The 22,699-nt window shown below is 31.9% G+C and overlaps 2 protein-coding genes and 1 long non-coding RNA gene across 8 annotated transcripts; 1 reads left to right on the forward strand and 2 right to left on the reverse strand.

Annotated features, from left to right (window-relative positions):
• Window positions 1–773: 773 nt before the first annotated feature.
• On the reverse strand, window positions 774–9,357 carry LOC108345765 (UBP1-associated protein 2A). 6 transcript variants are annotated; one of them, XR_008245100.1, is made up of 3 exons: window positions 7,937–9,357; window positions 1,099–1,243; window positions 774–1,018 (listed from the first exon to the last, which is right to left on the reverse strand). XR_008245100.1 is itself a non-coding variant. In XM_052867732.1 (2 exons), exon 1 carries the CDS (start codon window positions 9,260–9,262, stop codon window positions 7,937–7,939), a length of 1,326 nt encoding a protein of 441 aa, XP_052723692.1. In that variant the 5' UTR covers window positions 9,263–9,357; the 3' UTR covers window positions 774–1,018. The 6 variants fall into 6 exon arrangements, 4 of the variants coding, with proteins under 4 accessions (XP_052723692.1, XP_052723691.1, XP_017439994.1 ...); XR_008245099.1 differs by having other exon boundaries at window positions 7,925–9,357; XM_052867732.1 differs by lacking the exon at window positions 1,099–1,243.
• A 3,302-nt stretch (window positions 9,358–12,659) lies between these two features.
• LOC108345766 (14 kDa zinc-binding protein) lies at window positions 12,660–15,809 on the reverse strand. The gene is made up of 5 exons (XM_017584506.2): window positions 15,539–15,809; window positions 14,987–15,044; window positions 14,478–14,567; window positions 13,095–13,212; window positions 12,660–12,978 (listed from the first exon to the last, which is right to left on the reverse strand). Exons 1-5 carry the CDS (start codon window positions 15,670–15,672, stop codon window positions 12,911–12,913), a joined length of 468 nt encoding a protein of 155 aa, XP_017439995.1. The 5' UTR covers window positions 15,673–15,809; the 3' UTR covers window positions 12,660–12,910.
• A 3,958-nt stretch (window positions 15,810–19,767) lies between these two features.
• On the forward strand, window positions 19,768–20,328 carry LOC108345429 (uncharacterized). The gene is made up of 2 exons (XR_001833661.2): window positions 19,768–19,990; window positions 20,109–20,328. It is a non-coding gene; the product is annotated as an uncharacterized LOC108345429 (long non-coding RNA).
• The last annotated feature ends 2,371 nt before the right edge of the window (window positions 20,329–22,699 follow it).

Here is a 22,699-nt window from a genome sequence, read left to right on the forward strand (position 1 = left end):
GACAACCAAGTCCTTCACAACAACAAGGTACACTTAAAAGAACATTTCTTGGCCTTCAAAGCATGCATTGATGGCTTTTTGTTTTGCAAACCATTAGTCTTAGTCGATGGAACATTGCTAAATGGAAAATATATGGACACCTTTCTTGCAGCTATTGCACAAGATAGGAAGAATAACATCATATGATTGTCATAACTGAAGATGATTGAATGAATTTGAGAGGATTTGAAGGTAAATTTTCTGGTGTTTATTTGAGTGGATTTTGGAGGTGAAAGTAGATTTGGAAGTAAAATTTTTTAATTTGTCACATCAATCAAATTTTACACTAATTCTCACAAACTTTACTTCCAAATTCACTCTCACTTACCTCCAAAATCCACTCAAATAAACAACAAAAAAATTACCTTCAAATCCTCTCAAATTTATTGAATCACTCTTCCTCAAATCCATTCAAGTAAACAAGAACTTAAGAGTCTCAGGAGGTAAGTAACACCTTAAGACAATTTGTGCTTAATTTTGAATCATCACAATTACAACCCATGAGTGCAACATTCAAAAGACTAAGGAGTAGATGGAATGAAAATAACTATGTGCATATATATTGCATTCAACACACATAAAATTTCATCAAAAGATTCAAGAATATCATTCTTATGAAGGACTTTGTGAATATTGTCAAGGACTTCACTTTTCAAACCTGCAGTTAATTCTATGCCATCTTCAATTTTTTTTTTAAATTTATCACTAATATTTTATTACTCCAATATGCAGCATAGCATAGTAATGACTGAGCCGAGAACTAACTATTATTACAAAATCATAAAAAAATCATAAAGGAAGTGAATCCAAAAATAATAAGTTGGATTGACAAAATTCCAAGACCCCATTAAATTTATATTTTAAAAAAAACCTTATCCTTCCCATTTTTCTTCCCCTTGCTCCATGTTGCACATATACTGCTGCACCTTCCTCCATCTTCAACATTGGCCCTTCTTCCATGGTGCGCATATACCCCTGTCTGAAATGAAAGAAGATGGGTATAAAACACAATGCACAAGTTATGGGTATAAAACTATATATATTAACTTTATACTTTACCTTTCCCCTAATTTCTTGATGATAATTTAAGTATAAACAGTGACAAATCATATTCATAGAATTTTTCTTCACTGGCAAACTATTCCTTCCAAGCTAATTTGATGATAACTTTCTTTCTTGTGTGAACGTAGAATGGCAAGCCAACCTATAAATAATACAAGGCCACCAACAGGACAAATCAAGGGACAATGCATAGGAAGTAAATGAAGTAGGTGCATCCATTCAAATTTACCATTCCAGAATATATGTTTTTTTATACATTTCAGATTAGATATTTTAGAGGATAATTCCAGATTTAGAAAATACTTTTCGCAATACTCGATCTAAAATATAAAAATATTTTTCCAGTATTTTAAAAAATATTTTTAAATCAGAAAATACCTTTCAAAACACCCAATCAAGAATATAAAACAAATTTAAATTAATTGTTCAAAAAAACACTTCTGAATCTGAAAATGTCTTTCACAACACTTAATTCAGAATGCCTTTTTTATACTTTTTAGATTGAATATTCCAAAAAGTATTTTCTAAGTATAGAAATATCTTTCGAAACATTTAATTTAAAAAATATTAAAAAATATAAGGCACAAATATTTTTATTATAATTTTAATGAAAGGATGCAGTAAGAAATACCCTTCAAAAAATTCTGTTCCAATCTTATTTTGCAAAGATCATTCAAAAAGTTGCTAAGATCATTCAAAAAGAATAGAGAAACTAAGCTGGGGTATATGCAAATTACAACATCACAGAAGTAAAAATGGCTCCATCCCCATTCAACAAGAAAATAATATTAAATAACCTCTGCACTAAACTTTCCTATTTTTCTCTTCCACAAAAACTCTCCTCTGAAATTTACACAACCCCAACTAACCTAACTCTGTTGAAATTATTCCAGAATATTATTATTAATTAACTTATTGGGTACAATATGCTTCTATTGAGTGAAGTACTCAACTTCTAGTTCAGACCTTCTATTTCAAAAATCTACAGAAAACTGGATTTATTAGTTTTAAAAAATACATAAAACCGAACTAAACTGTTTATTTGAGGAGTTTGCAATATTTTAAAGAAAATCAAAATGTCGACACGAACCTGTTGGCGGTATGCTTGATATTGGATTTTTTTCATATGATACCATTACCACTTTCCTTGAGTTTTTCTTTCATGCTAAATAATATATTTGGAAAGGTTTAAGCTATTATTTATTTAATGAGGGTATCTTGAATAATTTGACATGAAACATACAAAATGAAAATTGACAAACGGCTAAACTAATCATATAAAACTAGACTCAAGAATACAAATATATAAAAATAAAAAAATTCATAACTATCTTTTAGTCTCGATACACTTAAATATTTCCAATTGAATCTCTATTTCTTTTCCTACTAAATACTTAACATTTTTATATTTCCAATTAAGTTCCTTTCATTTAATCTTCGTTTCATCATTTTATTTGTTTCTGCATGTTAAAAAAAATATAAAAAATTTCATTAATATAAATTGATATAAAGTAACAAATGACTTTTATCATTTTTATTGAAAATATATTAAATAACGAAGTCATTATGTTTCTCATAAATTTCACATTATTACCTACATCGAGGACCTTCATCACCACCACCATTAATGTAAATGATGATAACAATCACTTATTATTCAACAAGAATAAAAATCACTAATTATTTTATATTAACCATAATATCATTTTATATTAATTATAAAATCTCACATTTTTTTTATAGACATGATAAAACCATAGGACCCAATTAACAAAAACTACAGACTTAATTGAAAAATATATAAATATAAATTTTGAATACTTAACATACTAAAAACATTTAATATAAATTCAATTGAAAATATCAAACTTGCATGCCTATAAAAAGAATGGAGGGTGTAGTTTATGAAGCACAAAATAGAAAGGGAGGATCAAAGCAATTTACACAAAAATAAGATTCAAAAGCAACAGGGGCGTAGGTAATTTTGTTAAATACCAGCTTTCTAAATGACATCTCAAGCATAGCTACATCAAAAATATAACTAATTGACAAAATATGGCGGCATCAAAAGATGAACACAACAGAAAAATGACCTACAAAAGAGTTCAATCAAAGGAAAGAAATACTCCAACATCCAACTGGTAAGAATCTCTTCAACGTATCGGTATCTATAATGCAATGGAATCACAAGTTCTACACACAGACAGAGAATCAAAGTAACAGTACTTACGTGGATGGTGTATTTTCTATGCCTCTACCATACAACGCAACACGTCTATTTTTAAGTCAATTTTAAAAAGAAAAATTCTCTAGTAAATAGGCTGTCAAGCACAACATTGCCGATGCACTCACTTTTTTAGACTACTATATGTAAATACATAATTACATTATACATCATAAACTACAACTTGACGTTCTAATTCATTTCAGTACCTCTATATTTGAGGACAATTATAAACCCAGTCCGTTATCACAAATACTGACCACCTTTGCCTTCAACTTTAGATAAAGAATTTGTACGAAAAAACATACATGTTTAAACTTGTACCACAGACAACATGCAAATGCATGCAAGCTCTGGAAGAATGCAACACATTCAGAAAGAAAGTCAATAAATCAATAATGCATCTGCGAACATTTCACAGCTAACTGAAGCAAATTTTAAAATGACGAAGGTTTGCCACATCTATCAATATACAGAGATATAGGTGGTTTCACAATCAGTTGACTAAGGGGTCCTTTTGGGAGGAGGGAGGAATGGGGAACAAGAAAAAGTCAAATTTAATCAACAATGATGAAAGCACTGTACAATGCTCTTCTTCTAGCCTGTCTTCAGAAAGTTTTAATCCTAAACTGCTTCGACAAGAAATATGACCCAATTAGAAAATGACAGCCAAAGGTCTTATACATCCATTTACACAACCAGAATTTGCTTCAGCACAGGCAACTAACTGGTGTCTAGGGAGAACAAGAGAGTATGAAACGAAAAAAGAGTACAAGACCAACTAAATCCAGCACACCAACAGCATCAAACGCAAAATCAGGAAATTTAAGCAAAGAAGACACTCTCTCCAGTGGCTGGCAAAGACCCCAAGATGACTTTGATATTATCAAAAGGTGATTTTAAATTACCATGGCTATGGGAAAACTGTACGGAAGAGAGCACAAACAAATAACCTCTTGTTTGCTTGATAGTAGGAATAAGGAGCTTATTACCAAAGTGCATTCTAGAAGAAATAGGAAGATAACAGACCCAACTGACTCACAAGTCAGTTAGTCACACAGTTACATGGGCCAATAAGGAGTTAAATTGCAACTGTAGTAGTATAGATAATGCAGAGGAAGATTTCGGAAATTCATTATGCAGAGTTCCGAAACTCGAATTAGCAATCATGGGCACAACCTCCCTCCTCGTGAAGAACGCTATGAAGAAGAATCTACTCCAGTGGAGGTGCTTATTGTTTGGAATAAGGAACCTATCACTAAGGAGACGAAAACAACAAGGAACCAGCAAGAAATCGCAAAAACAGCAAGGAAAAATGAAAGCCCTAGGGTGACTTCCTCATGGGTGACTTTGAACCACGTTGGAATGAAGCTTTGAAGGCCAAAACAGAGACAGCAAGGTCTGGCAAGACTAGCGACAGCAATGTGACGAAGTTCCAGCGAGTGGAAGGCGGGGCGTGAACATCACGCACTTGGCAGAGGCAAACTAAGGTTGAGCGCATGGCAATGCCTGGATGAGAATTAGCTTTCGCCTGGCGGGGTTGGTTGATGCTCTTAGAGACGCTCCATATGCAGTGGTCACAAGCAAAAACTGTGGTGGCCAGCAAAGAGACCCCTCTCTTAATCTTCTATCTATAATGAAAAGCTTATTCAAGACTAAGGTATTGTACTAGACACCTAGGTGTAGAACTAGGTATAACTATTTGTATAGCTAATAGATTGTCTAACATAGTACACCTTACCTAGGCTTAAGGATGATATATAGATGTAATTATTCTAACACATTGCACCAACAAGATAAGAAAATCATATGCTATTGTTGCAACAACTAACTAGAGCAGGATATGATATCCTTATCATATCATATCCTTACAACCAAATGAGCCCAAAAAGGAGAGCAATAGAGAAGCCACAGGGAAAGACACTACAACATTTGTGTTAGAATCAAGATTCTAACCATGGGGCATTGCAAGAAATGGTAGCTATTTTTTTGGCTGACTGGTGTAATTGGCTTGAATATCATGCTTCAATTGATTGAACATAGATGGAACTTCATTTCAGCAACCACAAATTGCCTTGAGGACAATTTGAAACTTTTGGCTTTGGAGGAGAGTATAGATACCCCCATTTGACGTAGGTTAACTATATCAAGTGGGTGAACTGATATGGTAAAAAATTTGGCATATTGCCTATGACTAAAGTGGGGAGATTAAGAGGGAAATTATCTTGTCATTTAAGGATCAGATTCTTACAGTGCAGAAAACCTAATCTCTCATACATCCAGGGAAATATTTCGTTTTGTGTCTCTTCTAAACCCAACAGGGATTTAGTGTTCATCAATAAAAATCCACTCTTTCCCTCGATTCTGATGCATTTCTATCATCACTTTTCCACGTGGAGAAGGATTGGAAAAGGCAGAAAAGTCATAGATGAGGAATTCTAATAGTTGCTAAAGTCTACAATATTACTGAACAAAATTAGCAAAGCAACATACTTTTTAACGAAAGTCAGTAAGTCAATTATTTGTTGGTTTCTAAGCAATTTTTTCAAGGTATACTTAACCAAAATAGTTAGCACATTACGCAAATTTCATTTCAATAATACTGGGTGAAAAAATAACCAAAATAGAATATACATGAAAATTAAAAATAAAAAATAGATAAAAAAAGAAATACACTATAGAAGAACCATATAAAACACTACAAAGAAAATATTGAATACCAAGTAGAAACTCAATGCTTCACACAAACATAAATTTCAAAAACATACTTGGCTTTAACATGGATTTCTCATAATACAGATATAAAGTAAAACTCATTACACTAAAACAGTTCTTCAAGGAAATTTTGAACTAAAAGTGAAATACTACAATATTTTATAATGGAAGTAAATATAAAAATAAGTACGCGGTGAAAACAGAACTTCATTTGGTAATTAAAATATTCTGATCTTTGAAGTAATATTTCATTATAAGGACGCCAATTGCATTTGCATCAGCTCCCTAAACTTCAGAAGAATCACCAGGCGAGTAATAAAAGATTGATGCTTAAGTGGAATCTGCAAAAATGAATAAAAAAGCATGAAAAATAATTTCAAAGTGGGAAAAAAATGAAAGGTCACCCCTACAAATTAATTTTTTTTCGCAAAATTGATTGAAGTGATAAAAAAGTTAAAGATCAAGATACAAAATGATTTGACAGTTGACCAAAAAGTCTGTAAATGCAAGACAAATTGTGAATTTCAAGATAATTTTAAATTGTGAATTTCAAGATAATTTTAAATAGTGAATTATAAATTGTATCATACTGAATCTTAAGATTTATAAACACAATGAAAATAGCTTGAAATACATCATACAGGCGATAATGCTCAATATACTAAATTTTAGGTAGAAAACGATCATTACAAGTCTTACAAAACAAAATCATATGTTATGATGAGTGTGAGAAACATCTACTGCAAAAAATGAAATGGATTAGCCAAATATAAGCTATACAATGTGTCAGCAACACTGTGGAACTCATTTCAAACGAATGTAAATTGAACAATTGAATAATTAAATCAAGTGTATTTAGTTGCGACCCTTTAGTTCCTTCTTTTTCATTTAACAAATTATGTTTATCTAACTTTCCAATTTCAAACCTCCATTTGTCGTGCTCAATGAGGTGGTGGAAGTCCATCACAACTAAAAAGAAGTGAGATTTTCTTGCAAAGGTGTGACACATGTACATCAGCTGCCCCACTGGCCTTAGGTCCGTACAACCACAACAGGAACTAGGTCATTCCTAGAAATTCTCCCACTTTGGTCCATTGTGCTTCATGCAACTATAACATAAGTCTGGTTTGTGTGCCTAAAATTATCATGCTTTTCTATGCAATAGTAAACCAAACCCAATAACTCAACAATGGAGAGATAAAAGATGAGAAAGGATCAAAGAAGGAATTGAGAATTTGAGAAGGATAAGATGTATTTTATGCCGGTGTCACCTCAACCCTAATGATTCAAACACATGAGACTTTCAATCCTAGTTGTCTGACATTATTATATTATCCTCTCTATATCCAGTGAGAGCAAGTATGCATGGAGAACAAACATTGTAATCCTTTAAACATGCACATCTTATCTTAAACAGGGTATAGGATAAATTAAAATGTTTTTGACCTTCCTTACAATGCACAGAATCAGAAAACCTACACAAAGAAAGTCAGACTAGTCTTCAAACTTAAACTCTAAACACACCATAAGTTATAAGAAAAAGTATCAACTCAAACAATGGTCCTCAGCAAGCATGAATGATAATAGTATAGCAATAAAATAACAATAATAATCTAATTCCTTCTTATTGACATCATTTTGACCTCCCTCAATCTATAAATGCATAAGAAATGAGAGAATTGTATTAATGGTTGGAATACACAGTATTACCTATTCAACAGATTAGCAACAGGAACACCAGACCGCTTGCTATATAATCATTTACAAAACTTGAGGGGGGATGTATAGGGTTGAAATGGGAGGTGGCAAGTGAATATAAAAATTTCGTTAAACCTGAGTGCGGTTCTATAATGATTATGGCGATAATTTATGATCAAAGAATACCTGAAAGCACACCTAGTGACCCATGTAAGGCACAACGCCACCATACTGTCCCACACCATGAGGCTGCTGCACTCTTCCAGATCCACCTATCCCCACCTGCTGCTGGCTTGCATATGAACCTGGCAACGCTACTTGATTCCCATACCCACCAACAGCAACAGCCCCGGGATTCACACTCCCTTGTCCAACATAACCGCCAGTGTTCGTCCCCGGTGACCCAATACCCAAGAACCCACTCAATTGCAACCCGGCACTCCGAGATGCCAGCAATGCCGTTAGTGCCTGCCCAACTGCCGGATTAACTGGTTGCACCGCCGTCCCTGCAACGCCTCCTCCTACCGCTGGCCCCGCCGGAGCCATCAAGTGTCCCGGCATCGGCACTGCCCCCATACCAACATACCCGCCATTCTGAGAACTACCCGGCACCACCCCCACTCGCTGTTGCTTCTGACCATCAATTGCCTTCTGGCAGTGCAAAATATGCCCCTCAAACTTCTTGTGCGGCACCTCCAACGCCCGCTTTGCACCCTCCACACCCTTATAAACAAATAAACAGAACCCTTTCGGTTTCCCAGTTACCTTATCAAGTCCTAAAGGTCCTTCCTCAATCTCCCCAAACTGCGCAAAAAACGACAGAAGCCTCTGCGGGTCCAATTCCCCACTCACATTGCTCACGTAGATCTTCCTCTGCAAGAAATCCGAAGCCCCCGGCGCCGTCGAAATCGTCGCCGGCGACGACTGGACTGGGCCCACGGACGCCAGCTGGCATGCGGCAATGCGGTTGCCGATCCTTTTCTGCGGCTCGCGGAGGGCATTGCGCGCAGCGTGACGGGTCTTGAAGAGGACGAAGCCGTAGCCCTTGGACTTGCCAGTGGCCTTGTCCACGACGGCCTTGCAGTCCTCGATGTCGCCGTAGGGGGAGAACGCGGTAGTGAGGGTGTCGGCGGTGGTGTCCCAGCCGAGGCCGTGCACGAAGATCTTCCGGTGCGCGGGGTCGGCGTCGGCGGTGCGGCGTATCCGGTCCGCCACGTCGCGGTGCTTGGAGGCGGCCTCGATGAGAAATTTGGCGATCTCATTCTTGCCGAGGGATTCTAGAAGGTTCTGGATTGGCTCCTCGTCGTCGCTTGGAGAGGAGGAAGAAGTGGAGGGGGGCTTCGAGGTTTCATTGATTGGTGCTAATTCTTCTTCAATTTCTTGGCTTTCTTCTTCTTCTTCGTATTGTTCCTCTTCTTTATACTCTGATTCTAGATTCAACTGTGGCTGTTCTTGTTGTTGCTGTTTGAAAGCGCGCTCTGCCGATTTGGCGGGACGAGGTGGCTGTTTTCGCTTCCTCGCCATTGTCTTTGTCTGATTAGCGTATCCCAACTGCTGCTAGAACTTCAGGTTAGGGTTTGATGATATTCCAAATTATGAATTTTTTGTGTCATATTTGCCTCTTTCTTTTATGCTTTTTTTAATAAATCTAATAAAAAGAATTCCTCTTGTAGATTCTCGGGCTACAATTTCGTTGCAGGTTTTCTTCCATACCTTTTTAACATTCAAAATAATGTTTACATTATTTTTAATTTATTTTATTAAAAGTAATTATTATTAATTAATCTATTTAACACAATTAACAGAAACCATGTTTATAAATAAGATTTAAAGTGTATTTTCAATAATTTTAAAAAATAACCTATAAAGTTTTAAAATATCATAATTAATTTTAATAATTGATTTTTTATATTTATGAGTAATATTAAAACAAAAATAAAAGTAATAATAAAAATTTAAAAATATTTAAAAATTATGTTAATATATAATTAATTAAAATATCTAAAATATTAAAGATTATAATAAATGATTATTAAAATTTAATAAAATTAATATATATATATATATATATATATATATATATATATATATATATATATATATATATATATATATATATATATATATATATATATATATATATATATATAGACGTATGAGTAGCTGTATATGTTTTTATTAGTATAAATAATAAAATTAATATTGATAATTAATATAAATATGAAATTAATTTTAATATAAAATATTAATATTAATTAAAATTTAATAACTTAAATTATTAAAAGGAATTAATAGTTTTATTATTTTTATATTACAAATAATTATTTTATAATTCAATTAGTATCAATTGAAAGAGTTTGTAGTTAACTACTATTATTAATTTAAAAATTTGTTATTGTTAATAAATGTAAAATTTAGTTTTAAGTAGAAATGAACTATTAAAAAAAATTTAAAAGTGTATTACAATTAAAATTATGTATGATAAAGAAAACTAAAAGATTTCAAAAATTATTTATGGAAAACAAATTTAAGAAATAATATTTTATAAAAAAAAGTTAAATGTAGAGAATTTTAAAATATTTAAAAAAAAATTAGGAAATTCGTAAATAATAAATTTAATTAATAGTATTTGAACAAACTTATTTTTAAAAACTATAAAATAATATTTAATGACAAAAACACATAAATGTAAAATTATCTAAATATTTACGTAATAGCAATTGAAATTCATCCTCTAGAAAGTTAAAGTAGACAAAAGGAATTAAAAACATAATTGAAATTGAAAGCTTTGTATGACGTAGTGGGAGATGTAAATATTGTCATGAGTCATTTATTAGGCTTGTATAAATATTTAATTTGAAAAAGATAATGAAATGTTGCTCTATAGTTATTCGCATTGGTGAAGAGTTTGACTTTTCTTTCTCACACATTATCATTGACATTATTAAAGTCGAGGATGAGTATTTCATTACTTGAATTGGATTTTGGTAGCTAAATTATGTAACTTGTTTACATTCTCTCCATAGTATAAGATTTATTGATAATTTGAAACAATTCATCATAAAACAGATTGTTTTGGATGATCATTGTTAGAACAATTACTTTTGATTCAGCGGTTAAATAATGTAAAGCTTAAAATATGAAAACATTATATCTAATAAACACTAATTAAATTATGAGTGAATATATTTTGTTTGATAAGTATTAGAACATTATATAGAGTTTAAATGTGTTTTATAAATAGATGTTGATTGATCAAAACAATAAGTACAATAAAATATTTTAACTTAACAAACTCAAAATATTTTTAAAACTTAAGTTTCTGAGAAAATGTTTTCAATGTCTATCATCAAGATATCCGTTTCAAATTGAAGTTTCTGTCAATTTTTTTAAACTTTAGATTAAAGCTAAAATATAAATTAATTTTACTTGGCACAAAATATATGTCAGCATTAGCCAAGTTATTTGTACAAATGATTTTATCACTTTTTCAACTAAAATATTATACAACCAAGAGAGATAAGTATTGTCAATTATTAAAAAGTGATATGAACGTCAAAGTCCAAGAAAATGATGAGGATTATGAAGACCAGGATGAAGACCCAATTCAAGACTTAGATGAATCCATAAAGAGACATTACAATACAAGATGACTCATCTTTTGGAGACTTAATTGATGATTTCACGTCTTAAAGAGGCTAAATTAATTAAATATATTACATGACTAGATTATTAAAATAAAAATATTAATATTATAGTTATAATCATGATTTAAACTAAAAACCATTTAGAATGTGTCATCATGACCATTAAAACATATTATCTTTTCTTGGAATTTAAGGATTGTAATTTCCTTTCATTTACTTGCAAAATAGGCAAGACCTATAACTTAAAGTATTTTCAAACCTTTTGGAACTCATAAGAGTAAAACGCTTTTACCAAAAATATCTGAGGTTATCTCTACTAGAGTTTTTCATGGCATCTTGTCATTTTATCAAGAATTCCCCAATGTGGCAATCCTCCTCAAGCTTATTCATGGCATTTTTTCCTTTTTCCCTTTATCCAGGTTTTCTCTATTTTATTTAAAATTTCCAATTTTTTTTGTTCTTAATTGATTCCAATCCCTAAATATTTGCATCTCTTATATTTAGAATCATATCATAAAGTTGCATAAAGAATTGAAAAACAATTAATGTTGCATGTAGTACATTGAAGGTTTCCCAACATCTAAGCTCGACAAACATAATAGAAAGAAGAAGAAAACATTTATTATAGTTCAAAGCTACTCATCGAACATAAAAGAATTTGTAACCGTCATTCTTCACGAGTCTATTTAAAGACATTGTTTGAAGGACAATTATTATTTTCAAGTGTCAAACTTCTATAGACTTTTCTACCTATTCCAAAAAGCTTTGTAAGAACATTGTTTGTGTTCATCCTAGCAAATTAATATAGAAAGTCTAAACCATTGTATACGTTGAAAGACCTCCTCTAGTAAATTAAAATTGTGATATTTTGAACAATCCGAAAGGTCACCGAATCCGATAAACACGTACTAGATTAGTCATTTACGATAGTGTATAATTAATTTTATTATAAATTATTTTAAAACAAAATAATTAAGGGTAAAATGGGACATTATGAAAAGTTTGAGGGTGCATGAAGAAAAACATGGGATACAATAAGAAGCACCCCGGAAATTATTTCAAAAGTCCATTTACATAACAAATTATTCAAAGACTCATAAGTCAAAATCTCAATCTTTTAGAGATGAAATTATATATCTACTCATTATATTCTTAGTTTTGTTCTTAACTTCACAACTCTAGTTGGCTTGTGGTGCTTCCACCATCCTTTATACTGTCTTGTGAACTTTCCCTTTGTCAGTTTGGTAGAACTATTATCTCTATCAACTAAAATATTACTACAACATTGATTGATGCCACTAATGTTGAAGTGGCAAGTCACACCAACAATAACAATTTAGAAAACAACTTTGGAAACTAACCTGCATTCACCACAAGAGTTTAAATGCATGAAACACTGGCAACCTTAATCACTTGTCACTTCAAGTACAGCACATGTTGCAATTTATTAGTTGTCTTAAAACCATTACCGAAAGACAGCACAACCACATTATTACTATTCTCATCTCTAATCCTTTCTAACACTTTAGCCTGGAGGCCAGTTCATCTGTCTCCCTCCAAGGAGGTGCACATGAATGTGGTAAACTGATTGGCCTGTCAAGAGTAAAAGCACAACTCAATATACCATAGAAGAATCACTTTTAGAATAAAAAACTCAATGAAAGATGATTTATCAAAGCTCAGGATTTGGCCTGGAGAACAAAACTTACATCCCTTTGGCCCGTCGTTGATCACAACCCTGAAGCCGTCATCCAGACCTTCCTGCTTTGCAACCAGCTTGGCTGTGTAAAGAAGACGGCCAAGAATATCGAAGTGCCTTTCCTCTGCCTGCAGAAAATTCAACAAGAACATGAACAAGCATAATTGATACCAAAGTTTCGGTCACTGAGTTTGGTTACTCAGAAAGAAGAAAAAAAGTTGAAGCCTCTCTAAGTGTTGGTGAGAAAGAGAACTATGAATGTAGCATTGCAAATGTGCAGTATATAGTTCTTTTTCTTTTGCTCTTGTCAAGAGATATATGTACAAGAGTGTAAAGAATTTTAACAACAGTACATGATCTAAAAAAAAAAAAAAAAAAAAAATATCTCAACTTTGCAGGAAGTGGAGACACTACAAAAGTCGTAAATTGGTTCAAGAAAATTAGTGTGTTAACTGACGAGTTATACCTGAATGTGATCTGTGATAAATTATTCAAAGAGACTTCATCATCTCCGGTTCCATGGATGTAAATAAATCAAAACTGTTTGCACAATTTCTTCTACCCCCCCCCCCCCCAAAAAAAAAAAAGAACTTCTTTCCATGACTCCAATCTACTATCTTCCAACCATGCTTCTAGGTTTCCCTCTAACCATATTTAATCAAACTATCTTCTAATCTAAGTTTCTTCCATCAATTGTTTCAGGTAACCAAACCCTTTTAGCTAACCTTCATGCACAGTATTTGCAAACATAAGCCATCGCTTAGAAAAAGTGACAATACAAAAATGACCAAACAAATAGGATTAGGTAGCATGCAAATTGTCATATTCTCATCATAAAATATTAATTCAAACAGGATTAATTTACGACAATTTGGTAGGAGCTAACCACCATGAACCTGTTTCAGAGCAAAGCAACTAAAAGTAGAAACACACTAAACTTTATCTAGCTATAGAAGCGGCATCAGCCACACACAGATTTAGTATCAGCATCATCATTCTGAAAGAATGATTACAAAAGTAGCCATAACTACAATTAGTTGTTAGCTAAGTTTTGATACAACCATAGTTCCACATCGAAAGGTTCAAATCAAGTACATGTAGCTGCCAACACTAACACTTTATAGTTGAAAACTGTATCTTTGTTACCACAGGGTAATGCAAGCTTAGCGTTCTGAAGGAATATATAATTCATCACTTGCTTTCAAATACTAGTAAATAACAGGCTAAGTTACATTATTACTTTCTAAAGTGAATATAAAGAGGAAAATAGTTTATGTTCTTTCTTAAATGTGTAAATATAGCAAGCATAACCATACGTGGGTGCAATTGATTTTCCAGGAGTTTGAGACACCAAAATAAAGCTATGTACAGAGAAAGTGCCACTAATAAGTACCTTGGATAGACCACTTAACCCATCTTTCACTTTAGGAATGATAAGAATATGAGTAGGAGCTTGAGGAGTTATGTCCCTGAAGGCAAGCACCTGTCAAAATGGGGGAAAATAATAGGACCATTAATAGTTATTGTAAACCTTCACTGATACCTAACTGAGAGAGGCTAAAATATAGATTAGAAAAATGAAATATATTTGAAATGTCATAAAAGATGAAATTAGAAAAAATCTGGAAGTCTGTTTTCGCAAGTACTACTTAATGTGGTCCTAACATAATCAAAATGTCCAACAACCAGTTTTCTGTGTTCAAGAACAATATATCTAGGCACTAAACGGGAAAGAAATTGAAAATGAAAAAGTAAAAAAAAAAAAACAGTGAAGCTTAAATGTTCAACATAGTGTACATTGTACTGTTTTCACCATGAACTGAATGTTTAAGATTTTCTTCTCGTACGCTCACCAAGAAACAATTAGCATAGAACAAAACACATCAGGCATCATTACATTACCTTATCATCCTCGTAAACCACAGTAGAAGGAATCTCCTTATTGATGATCTTGTCAAATCTGCGCACCAAATAATACAAAATTAATGATAGGTATTCATAAAATTCTCAAGAAACTGAGATGACTTGTCAGATCCTTTTCCAACTTCCAGCACTAATAGGTAGAACCCTCTGGCTCTTGCAAATAAACATAGGTGACTGCATAAATCCACCATAGCCATATAAAAACACGGAACAAATTTCATCAAAAGCAAACCAGCAAAACTAAGGAAACAATTCAAATGGAAATGGGCTATCCCATCAATCAAGCATACATCTTCACGTCAAAGCAGCACCAATAAGGACATACCTAATACCTTTCTTCCCAAAACAAATTGTTGAGAACATAAAAACGCAACCCTTTTAGGGTTTTTGCAAACTCAAAACATCAAACAGATAGATGGGAAGGAATTACGTGAAACAAAGAGATACCCACGAAAGATTGAGAATTGAAATACTTTTGAGGACAAAAACCAAGTAAGGAGAGAAGGTGTGGAGTAGAAAAGATGTAAATACATGGTTGGAGCATCAGCATCAGAGGGAGTGGCAGCAAGAGCAGCTTCCTTCTCGGAAGCCATGGGGCTGGAACTAGTGAAATGAGAGGACAAGACACTGATTCTGTCCCTTTTATTGTTATCTTTGCCACTCATGCATGGAACAATGGTGGGGAAACCCCAAATCCAATGAGTTTTGGGCTGAATCCAAAAAGGGTTCTTTTTTGGTGCCGAAGAGAAAATCCTAACAGGTCTAATTCTTAGTACTTTGTATGAAAGGCTTTTGTCCCTTTGTTTGTGGTCTTTATGACATGGTTGTAATTTGTGTTTGACTTTAGCTTTGGAAAAATAAATTACATAATTAATTAAGTTTATCATTATACTAGAAGCAGTAATGAGGATTATGCTTATCTATTGTATTATATTTGATTAAAAATAATTTGTCTAATTATATAATAATTATTTTTACCTTCAATGATTATTTTAAAAATTATATTAAATATTACTTTTAATAGATTACAAAATATCTTGTCTATATTATTGATCTAAAAACTTAACTAAAATATATAGATAATGAAATAAGATTAGAAGTGCAATGTACGTAGATTCAAAATACGCAATTTATTTATACTATATATTTTTAATATTTATTTTTAGTATTATTTTTTTGAATGTGTGGAAGTAGATATTAATATTTTCCAACGTATTTATAGATGTAATTACATTGGAACTAAGAAAGATGGTTATTTTTTATTTAGCACTAAATTAAAATTAACTATTTAACTTCAACTTTAATCGGATTAAAAAAAATAAAAGACTGAATTTTTGAAAATTTTTGAAAATTTTTTAATTTTATTTAACTCACAAAAAAATTATTTTTTCAATTTTTAAATTTTAAAAGAATATAATAATTGTAATAATAAAAAGTTAGTAAATCTGAACTTAAAGTATTCATTGTTTCAGAAAAACTTAATATTATTTTTAAAAATAAAATATGTACAAAAAAAATAAATTTTTTTTAAATAATTTAATAGACAAACCTGTTTCGTAAACATACTATTAAATTTTAAATTTATCTTAATTGATCCTTAAATTTTATCTTACTTACAAATAAATAAATATTAGATTAAAAATATTACTAGCGTAAATATCAATATTTACTTTACTATCTTATTTTACAGTCCATTATTTATAACCATTGTAAAATTAAAGAATTTTTCATTTTTGTAATAATGTTAATATGATCTACATTTAAATTTAAATAGTGTTTTTTTTTGTGTGGATTTACTGTTTAGATAAGATATAAGGTATCGATTTGCAATGATTTTTTTGTTTGTTTGGAATGATTCAGAGCCAAGTGTGAGCACGAAATAATAGGTCAGATCCTCATTCTATTCCGGACATTTGTGGGTGAATATGTTGTTTTACAAAACTAACCTTGCTTAAGTGTGTCAATTTTGTTGCTTTTAGGGAAAGTTATTTATCTTTCATTTGCTTTTTATGTGAATATAACTTAGCTATGGAGAGCTCGGCTACACAGACAACTCGTTGTGGAGACAACTTGATTATAGAAATAACTCAATTGTGGAGATTATTTGAGTGTGGAGTATGGAGATAATTAACCTTGGAGATAGTTAAATTGTGCAGATAACTAAACTTTGGAGAAAGCTCAATTCTAGAAATAGTTCGGTTATGGAGATAGCTCGACTAGGGAGATTATTTGACTATGAAGATAGCTTTGATGTGGAGATAGCTTGACTTTGGAGATAACTCGATTATGGAGATAACTCGATTATGGAGATAACTCAAGTGTCTAGACAACTCGGGTGTGGAGATAACTCGGTTGTGGAGATAGCTCGATGTCACGTCCTACTCGTCATGTCACATCCTAGTCGTCATGTCGTGGTGTTTCCTTGAAGTTGTGGAAATAGTTGGGTGTCATACACTGCTCAAAGCCAAGTAAGTTCCAAAATGAGTGTGGGAAGTTTGTTGTGAATATTCATATTCATGGTGAAGAATCCTGTAGGGATTATGGTTCATGGACGCAACTCGAATGGGATGCATACACATGCTTGGAACTGGATCTGTTAGCACTAGAAACCAGATCTATCAAGACTTGGGACCAGATATGTGAACACTTGGAACCGATTATGAAGAAGAGTGGAATATGTTCAATTTTATTTGGAACATCGGTGTCGGAATCAGTTCTGTTTTATTTATTTTAATTAATACTTTTTTTTAAAATTTCATTCATTAAAAAAATTCTAAAATAATATTAACTCATTCAAATATTATTTTATATTACTTTTAACATCAAGGGCAATTTGGTAATATTATTTTTTAAAATTTATATTTTTTATTATGTCACATCAATCAAATCTTTCACAAATTTTACTCACAAATTCATTCCATCATCACCTCCAAATCTCTTAAAAAAAAAAATACAAACTTTGCCTTTAAATTCATCCAAACTCATCCTCTCCTTCACTTTTAAATCATTTCTCCCAAAAAAACACAACTTTAATGTTATTTGATTAATGTAGAACTATGCTTTATATGTGTTTCCTCAAAGTTGTGGAAATAGCTAGGTGTCATACATTACTCAAGCCCAGGTGAATTTGAAAATGAGTGTGAGAAGTGTGTTGTGCATATTCATATTCATGGTGAAGAATCCTTCAAGGGTTATGGTTCATGGACGCAACTCGAATGGGATGCATACATATGCTTGGAACTGCATCTATGAGCATTGGAAACTAGATCTACCAAGACTTGGGATTGAATCTGTGAACACTTGGAACCGATTCTGAAGAAGAATGGAATATGTTTAGTCTTGTTTGGAACTGATTCATGGGTGTTAGAATCAATTCTGTTTTATTTATTTTAATCAATACTTTATTTTAAATTTTATTCATTAAAAAAAATTCTAAAATAATAGTAACTCATTTAAATATTATTTTATATTACTTTATCTTCACAAACTTTATCTTCAAATTCATCCAAATCCATCCTCTCCATCCCTTTTAAATCATTTATCTCAAAAGAACACAACCTTAGTGTTATTTGATTAATGTATAATTATGATGTATATGTGTTTCCTCAAAGTTATGAAAATAGTCAGGTATCATACACTCCTCAATCCCATGTGAGTTCGAAAATGAGTGTGGCAAATGTGTTGTGCATATTCATATTCATGGTGAAGAATCTTGTAGGAGTTATGGTTCATGGATACATATGTTCAGTATATTGTAGTTAATATGATGAAATATTTATGCTAAATTTTAATTATTATTAGTTTAATATTTAGTCTTTGTGTGATTTCATTCAAGTGAAGTATTGTAATTTTTATTAGTGTATAAAAAAAAGATTTCATTATAATTTAAAGAATAAAAATAAAGTGACATTTAAAATATTTTTAATTGTTAATATCTTTTTTCTTTTTGTAATTTCTAAAAATATTTTTAAATTTTATATATTTTGTTTATTAACGTTTGCAAATTTAATAAATGTTTTAGTTCTCATGAAAAATATATATTGTACTCTAATTTGAAATGTGTACAATTATAATTTATTTCTAAATATTTAATTTTGAAGAAACCAAAATACGTCTTTTTAATATTGAATATTTGATAATATTATGTTTCAGTTGCAATTTTTTTTATAAAAATTAATATTGAAAGATACATTTAGAAACATTGATATGAAGTGGTGAGGATAAAGATAAGGCAAAAATTCATATATGTTGAGTTTGAATACGAGGATGAAGATAAATTTTTCTTTGGGATGAGTATGAGATAACGAAACTTATCTCTTGACACTAACATTACCACATGGTTGTTGACTTGACATATGAACAATTATTTTTAAACTAAAAAAATAAAATAAAAAAACAAAAAAAAACTACAAAATTAAAATATGAGATACATTATTCACATACTATTAACTATTTAAACCTCATTATAAAAAAAAGACCAAATGAACAAAAATTGACAAAAAATAAAACCTTATTGAACAAGAAAAAATAATCATATTAAACAAAATATAAAAAATAAAAACCAAAACATTATTTAAACCTATAATGTATAAAAATTAAACTTTTAAATTTTTTTATTTTGAAAAGAAAAAAATGGGATGATGAACCAATCCGTTTCGTCCCATTCCTGACACCGTTAGTTTGGTGGACTAGACATAATAAACCATAGGATAAAACTCACTTTATCATCCTAATAATAATAATAACATGCCATATTAGATCTAGGAAAAATTATTTATGTGGATATTGTTCTTTCCTCATTTATGAAATAATGTTGTTCCCAACAACCCTAACTACTTCGGTGGCACCATGACCAAAATTTCTCTTGTATTAATGAAAAGTACAAAGAAAAGCATGTACAAAAGAGTCGTGGCTCCTACATTTTCTTCACTTACACACCAAAATTACTACACTGTGATCTCTATCTGGTGGGCTAAATTGAAGGTTAGGTTTCCTTTTCCATCCATGGCTTCTCTTGTGCTTATTTTGTCTTTTCTATTACGAACCAAAATTGAAACCCAAGCTTCTATTGTAACTGCTGCCTCGTTTGACACTTTCGAAGATGATTCGAGTTTGGTTGCAAGAGCTGAACAACTAAGAAAGTATGACAGAATGTTGGAGATGATGGGTGAGAGGATTTTGGAGGAGCCAAAAGTTTCTATCTTTTTAGTTTAGCAAGAGAGATTAATGCATTTTAACTTCATTTATCTCTGTTGCTGATAAATTGAACAATTTCAGGTCCAGTTTTCAATTAATGTCATATTTTTCACCTTTTTATTCTATGCCTCTTCTCTCCCCTGTTTTCATTTGCAAATTCTGTACTTTTTAATACAACTATTCTGCTAGGATTATTGTGATAATGGCTTGGTATATAGTATATTAGAAATATAACATAAATTTATCAGTATATATTCCCAGTTTTAACAGCACAAATTTATTGCAAGTTTTGATTCATTGTACTTTTTCTTAGAAAAAAGAAGAGAGTTAAACATGAATAGTAATTTGAAAACATATCTGAACTAAAAAGTGGAATATAATAAGATAAACAAATTCAAAAGAAATATGTTTTCTTTTTTAAAGAAGGATCCATATAATATGATGAATATATTTTTGATGAATCTTCTTCTAGATTAATTAGAAAAACACAATACCAATTAAATATGAATATAATTGTAACATCCCAAAAATACAGCAATGAATCATATAATCGAATAATTACATTTAATAATATAGCAGATCAGTCTTATACTATACAAGAACGTACGGTCTCGGTCGAATGGCCTTACAGAAAGAGTTACTATAATTAAACAATACAGAAGTACGAGTCTGACCGAACGGTTTACAAAAGCCAATTACCGAACGGTCATACATTCAAAAAGGGGAAAGTGGCGACAGACCACCTTATTATAAAACTACTCTACTGACCGAACGTCCTAAGGTTCGGTCTTAACTTCAACTTCTACCAAATTTTCTTCTTCCAGAGTATCTTCCAATAGCGCGTCCCCTTCTGCTCACATCCACACGGATGATCATTGCAACGACAAGACGAACGTACAAGACGAGACATGACAAAAAAACACAGGGTAAGCTTATGTAATTTAATTCATGCATAAACATACATTTCACAACATCATTCAAACAAGATAATTCATAGTTCGTTTACACAAATCCTAATACTAGACTGACTGTCCGGACTGTATGAAATCTGCGTAGCTACAGGCGTTCGTGCACCTGGGTGATGTAGTAACTGGGATGCCCTCAACAGCTGCCACCCGAGGTTAACCCTATCTGTCCAAAGTAACCCTAAGGACTAGGACCTCCTGCCGTTCCCACACATGACCTACCCTCCTCTACGTGAAGACGAGTACTCACGGAACATCAGGATGAACATCCACCTTAGCTTACCCACAGTCATACTTTACAACTTCCAATATTCACACATGAGTCGTTCCTCCCCGGAACGCTCGTCCATAATCCACAACATTTCCATATTATATTTTCTTCATCTTTCATTAATAATCATCTCATTTAGCCAATTCGTACAAAGATTCATGAGACTTATAAACAGCGAACGTTCAACCCGAACATGTAGAGCGAGACCGAGAGATCTCAAGGTTAAGAGTGGATTTAATGTCAAGGGGTTGATATCGGGTTGAGAAAGATAACGAGTACAACCATAAATCACCAGAAACTAATGGGAACGAACGTCAATTACAACACTGAGCCAATTAGGTGAACTGACTCTTGAGAATTTCAATTAAACATCAAAAAGACCAGACCAGGAACGAAGACTCCAAAATGAAACCAATGAATAAGGATATTTCTAGACATTCGAAACTAATGCTTATAATGATTCACATGAAGAAACCGAACACTTGTGAATACTTAGATTAATTGAATTTAGTATTAAGAAATCCCAATGCTAGTCAAAGACTGAACACTATAGTGAGGGAGCCCTAGAGAGCTTGAACGAACGCTCGTATTAGGAAGTTTAAATTAAGGAGATAGAACGAGTGCCTGGTGTAAGACCAAACACTTGTTTAGGACGAACACTTGGTATGAGACCAAATGCTACTAAACTGAAAGAGAAGAGGCTTGATAATTATACCTAGATACTATTGGGATAGTGTTTACGAATAACTACAATATACAATTACATATATATATATATATATATATATATATATATATATATATATATATATATATATATATATATATATATATATATTTATAACAGGACACCGAGACACAACTATACTTGGCCGAACGCTCAAGCATAGTGACTCGAAATGCAGACGCTCGTCCTCAAATAAGATTCTTTCCAAATGAAAGAATCCATCACTAACCAAATTCACTAGAAAACCGAACGGTCAAGGACCGTTCAGTAACGAACGTACACTTTCTTAGGGAAAATTCATATCAGGATCATTTATATTCTAACTCATCTATTAACATATAGTTTCACAACTTTATACATTCATATTTCATACCACCCAAACATAGAGATTTCATACATCATAACATAACTTAGTCATATTTCATTTCCACTCATTAAATAAACGAATGTTCATGTACTACAATCATATCAACCATCATGCATCCAATTCATTCAATCAAATAACGAACGTTCAAACATTTCAACAGCATACA

Source organism: Vigna angularis, chromosome 8 (assembly GCF_016808095.1).
Source record: "Vigna angularis cultivar LongXiaoDou No.4 chromosome 8, ASM1680809v1, whole genome shotgun sequence".
Taxonomy (NCBI): domain Eukaryota; kingdom Viridiplantae; phylum Streptophyta; class Magnoliopsida; order Fabales; family Fabaceae; genus Vigna; species Vigna angularis.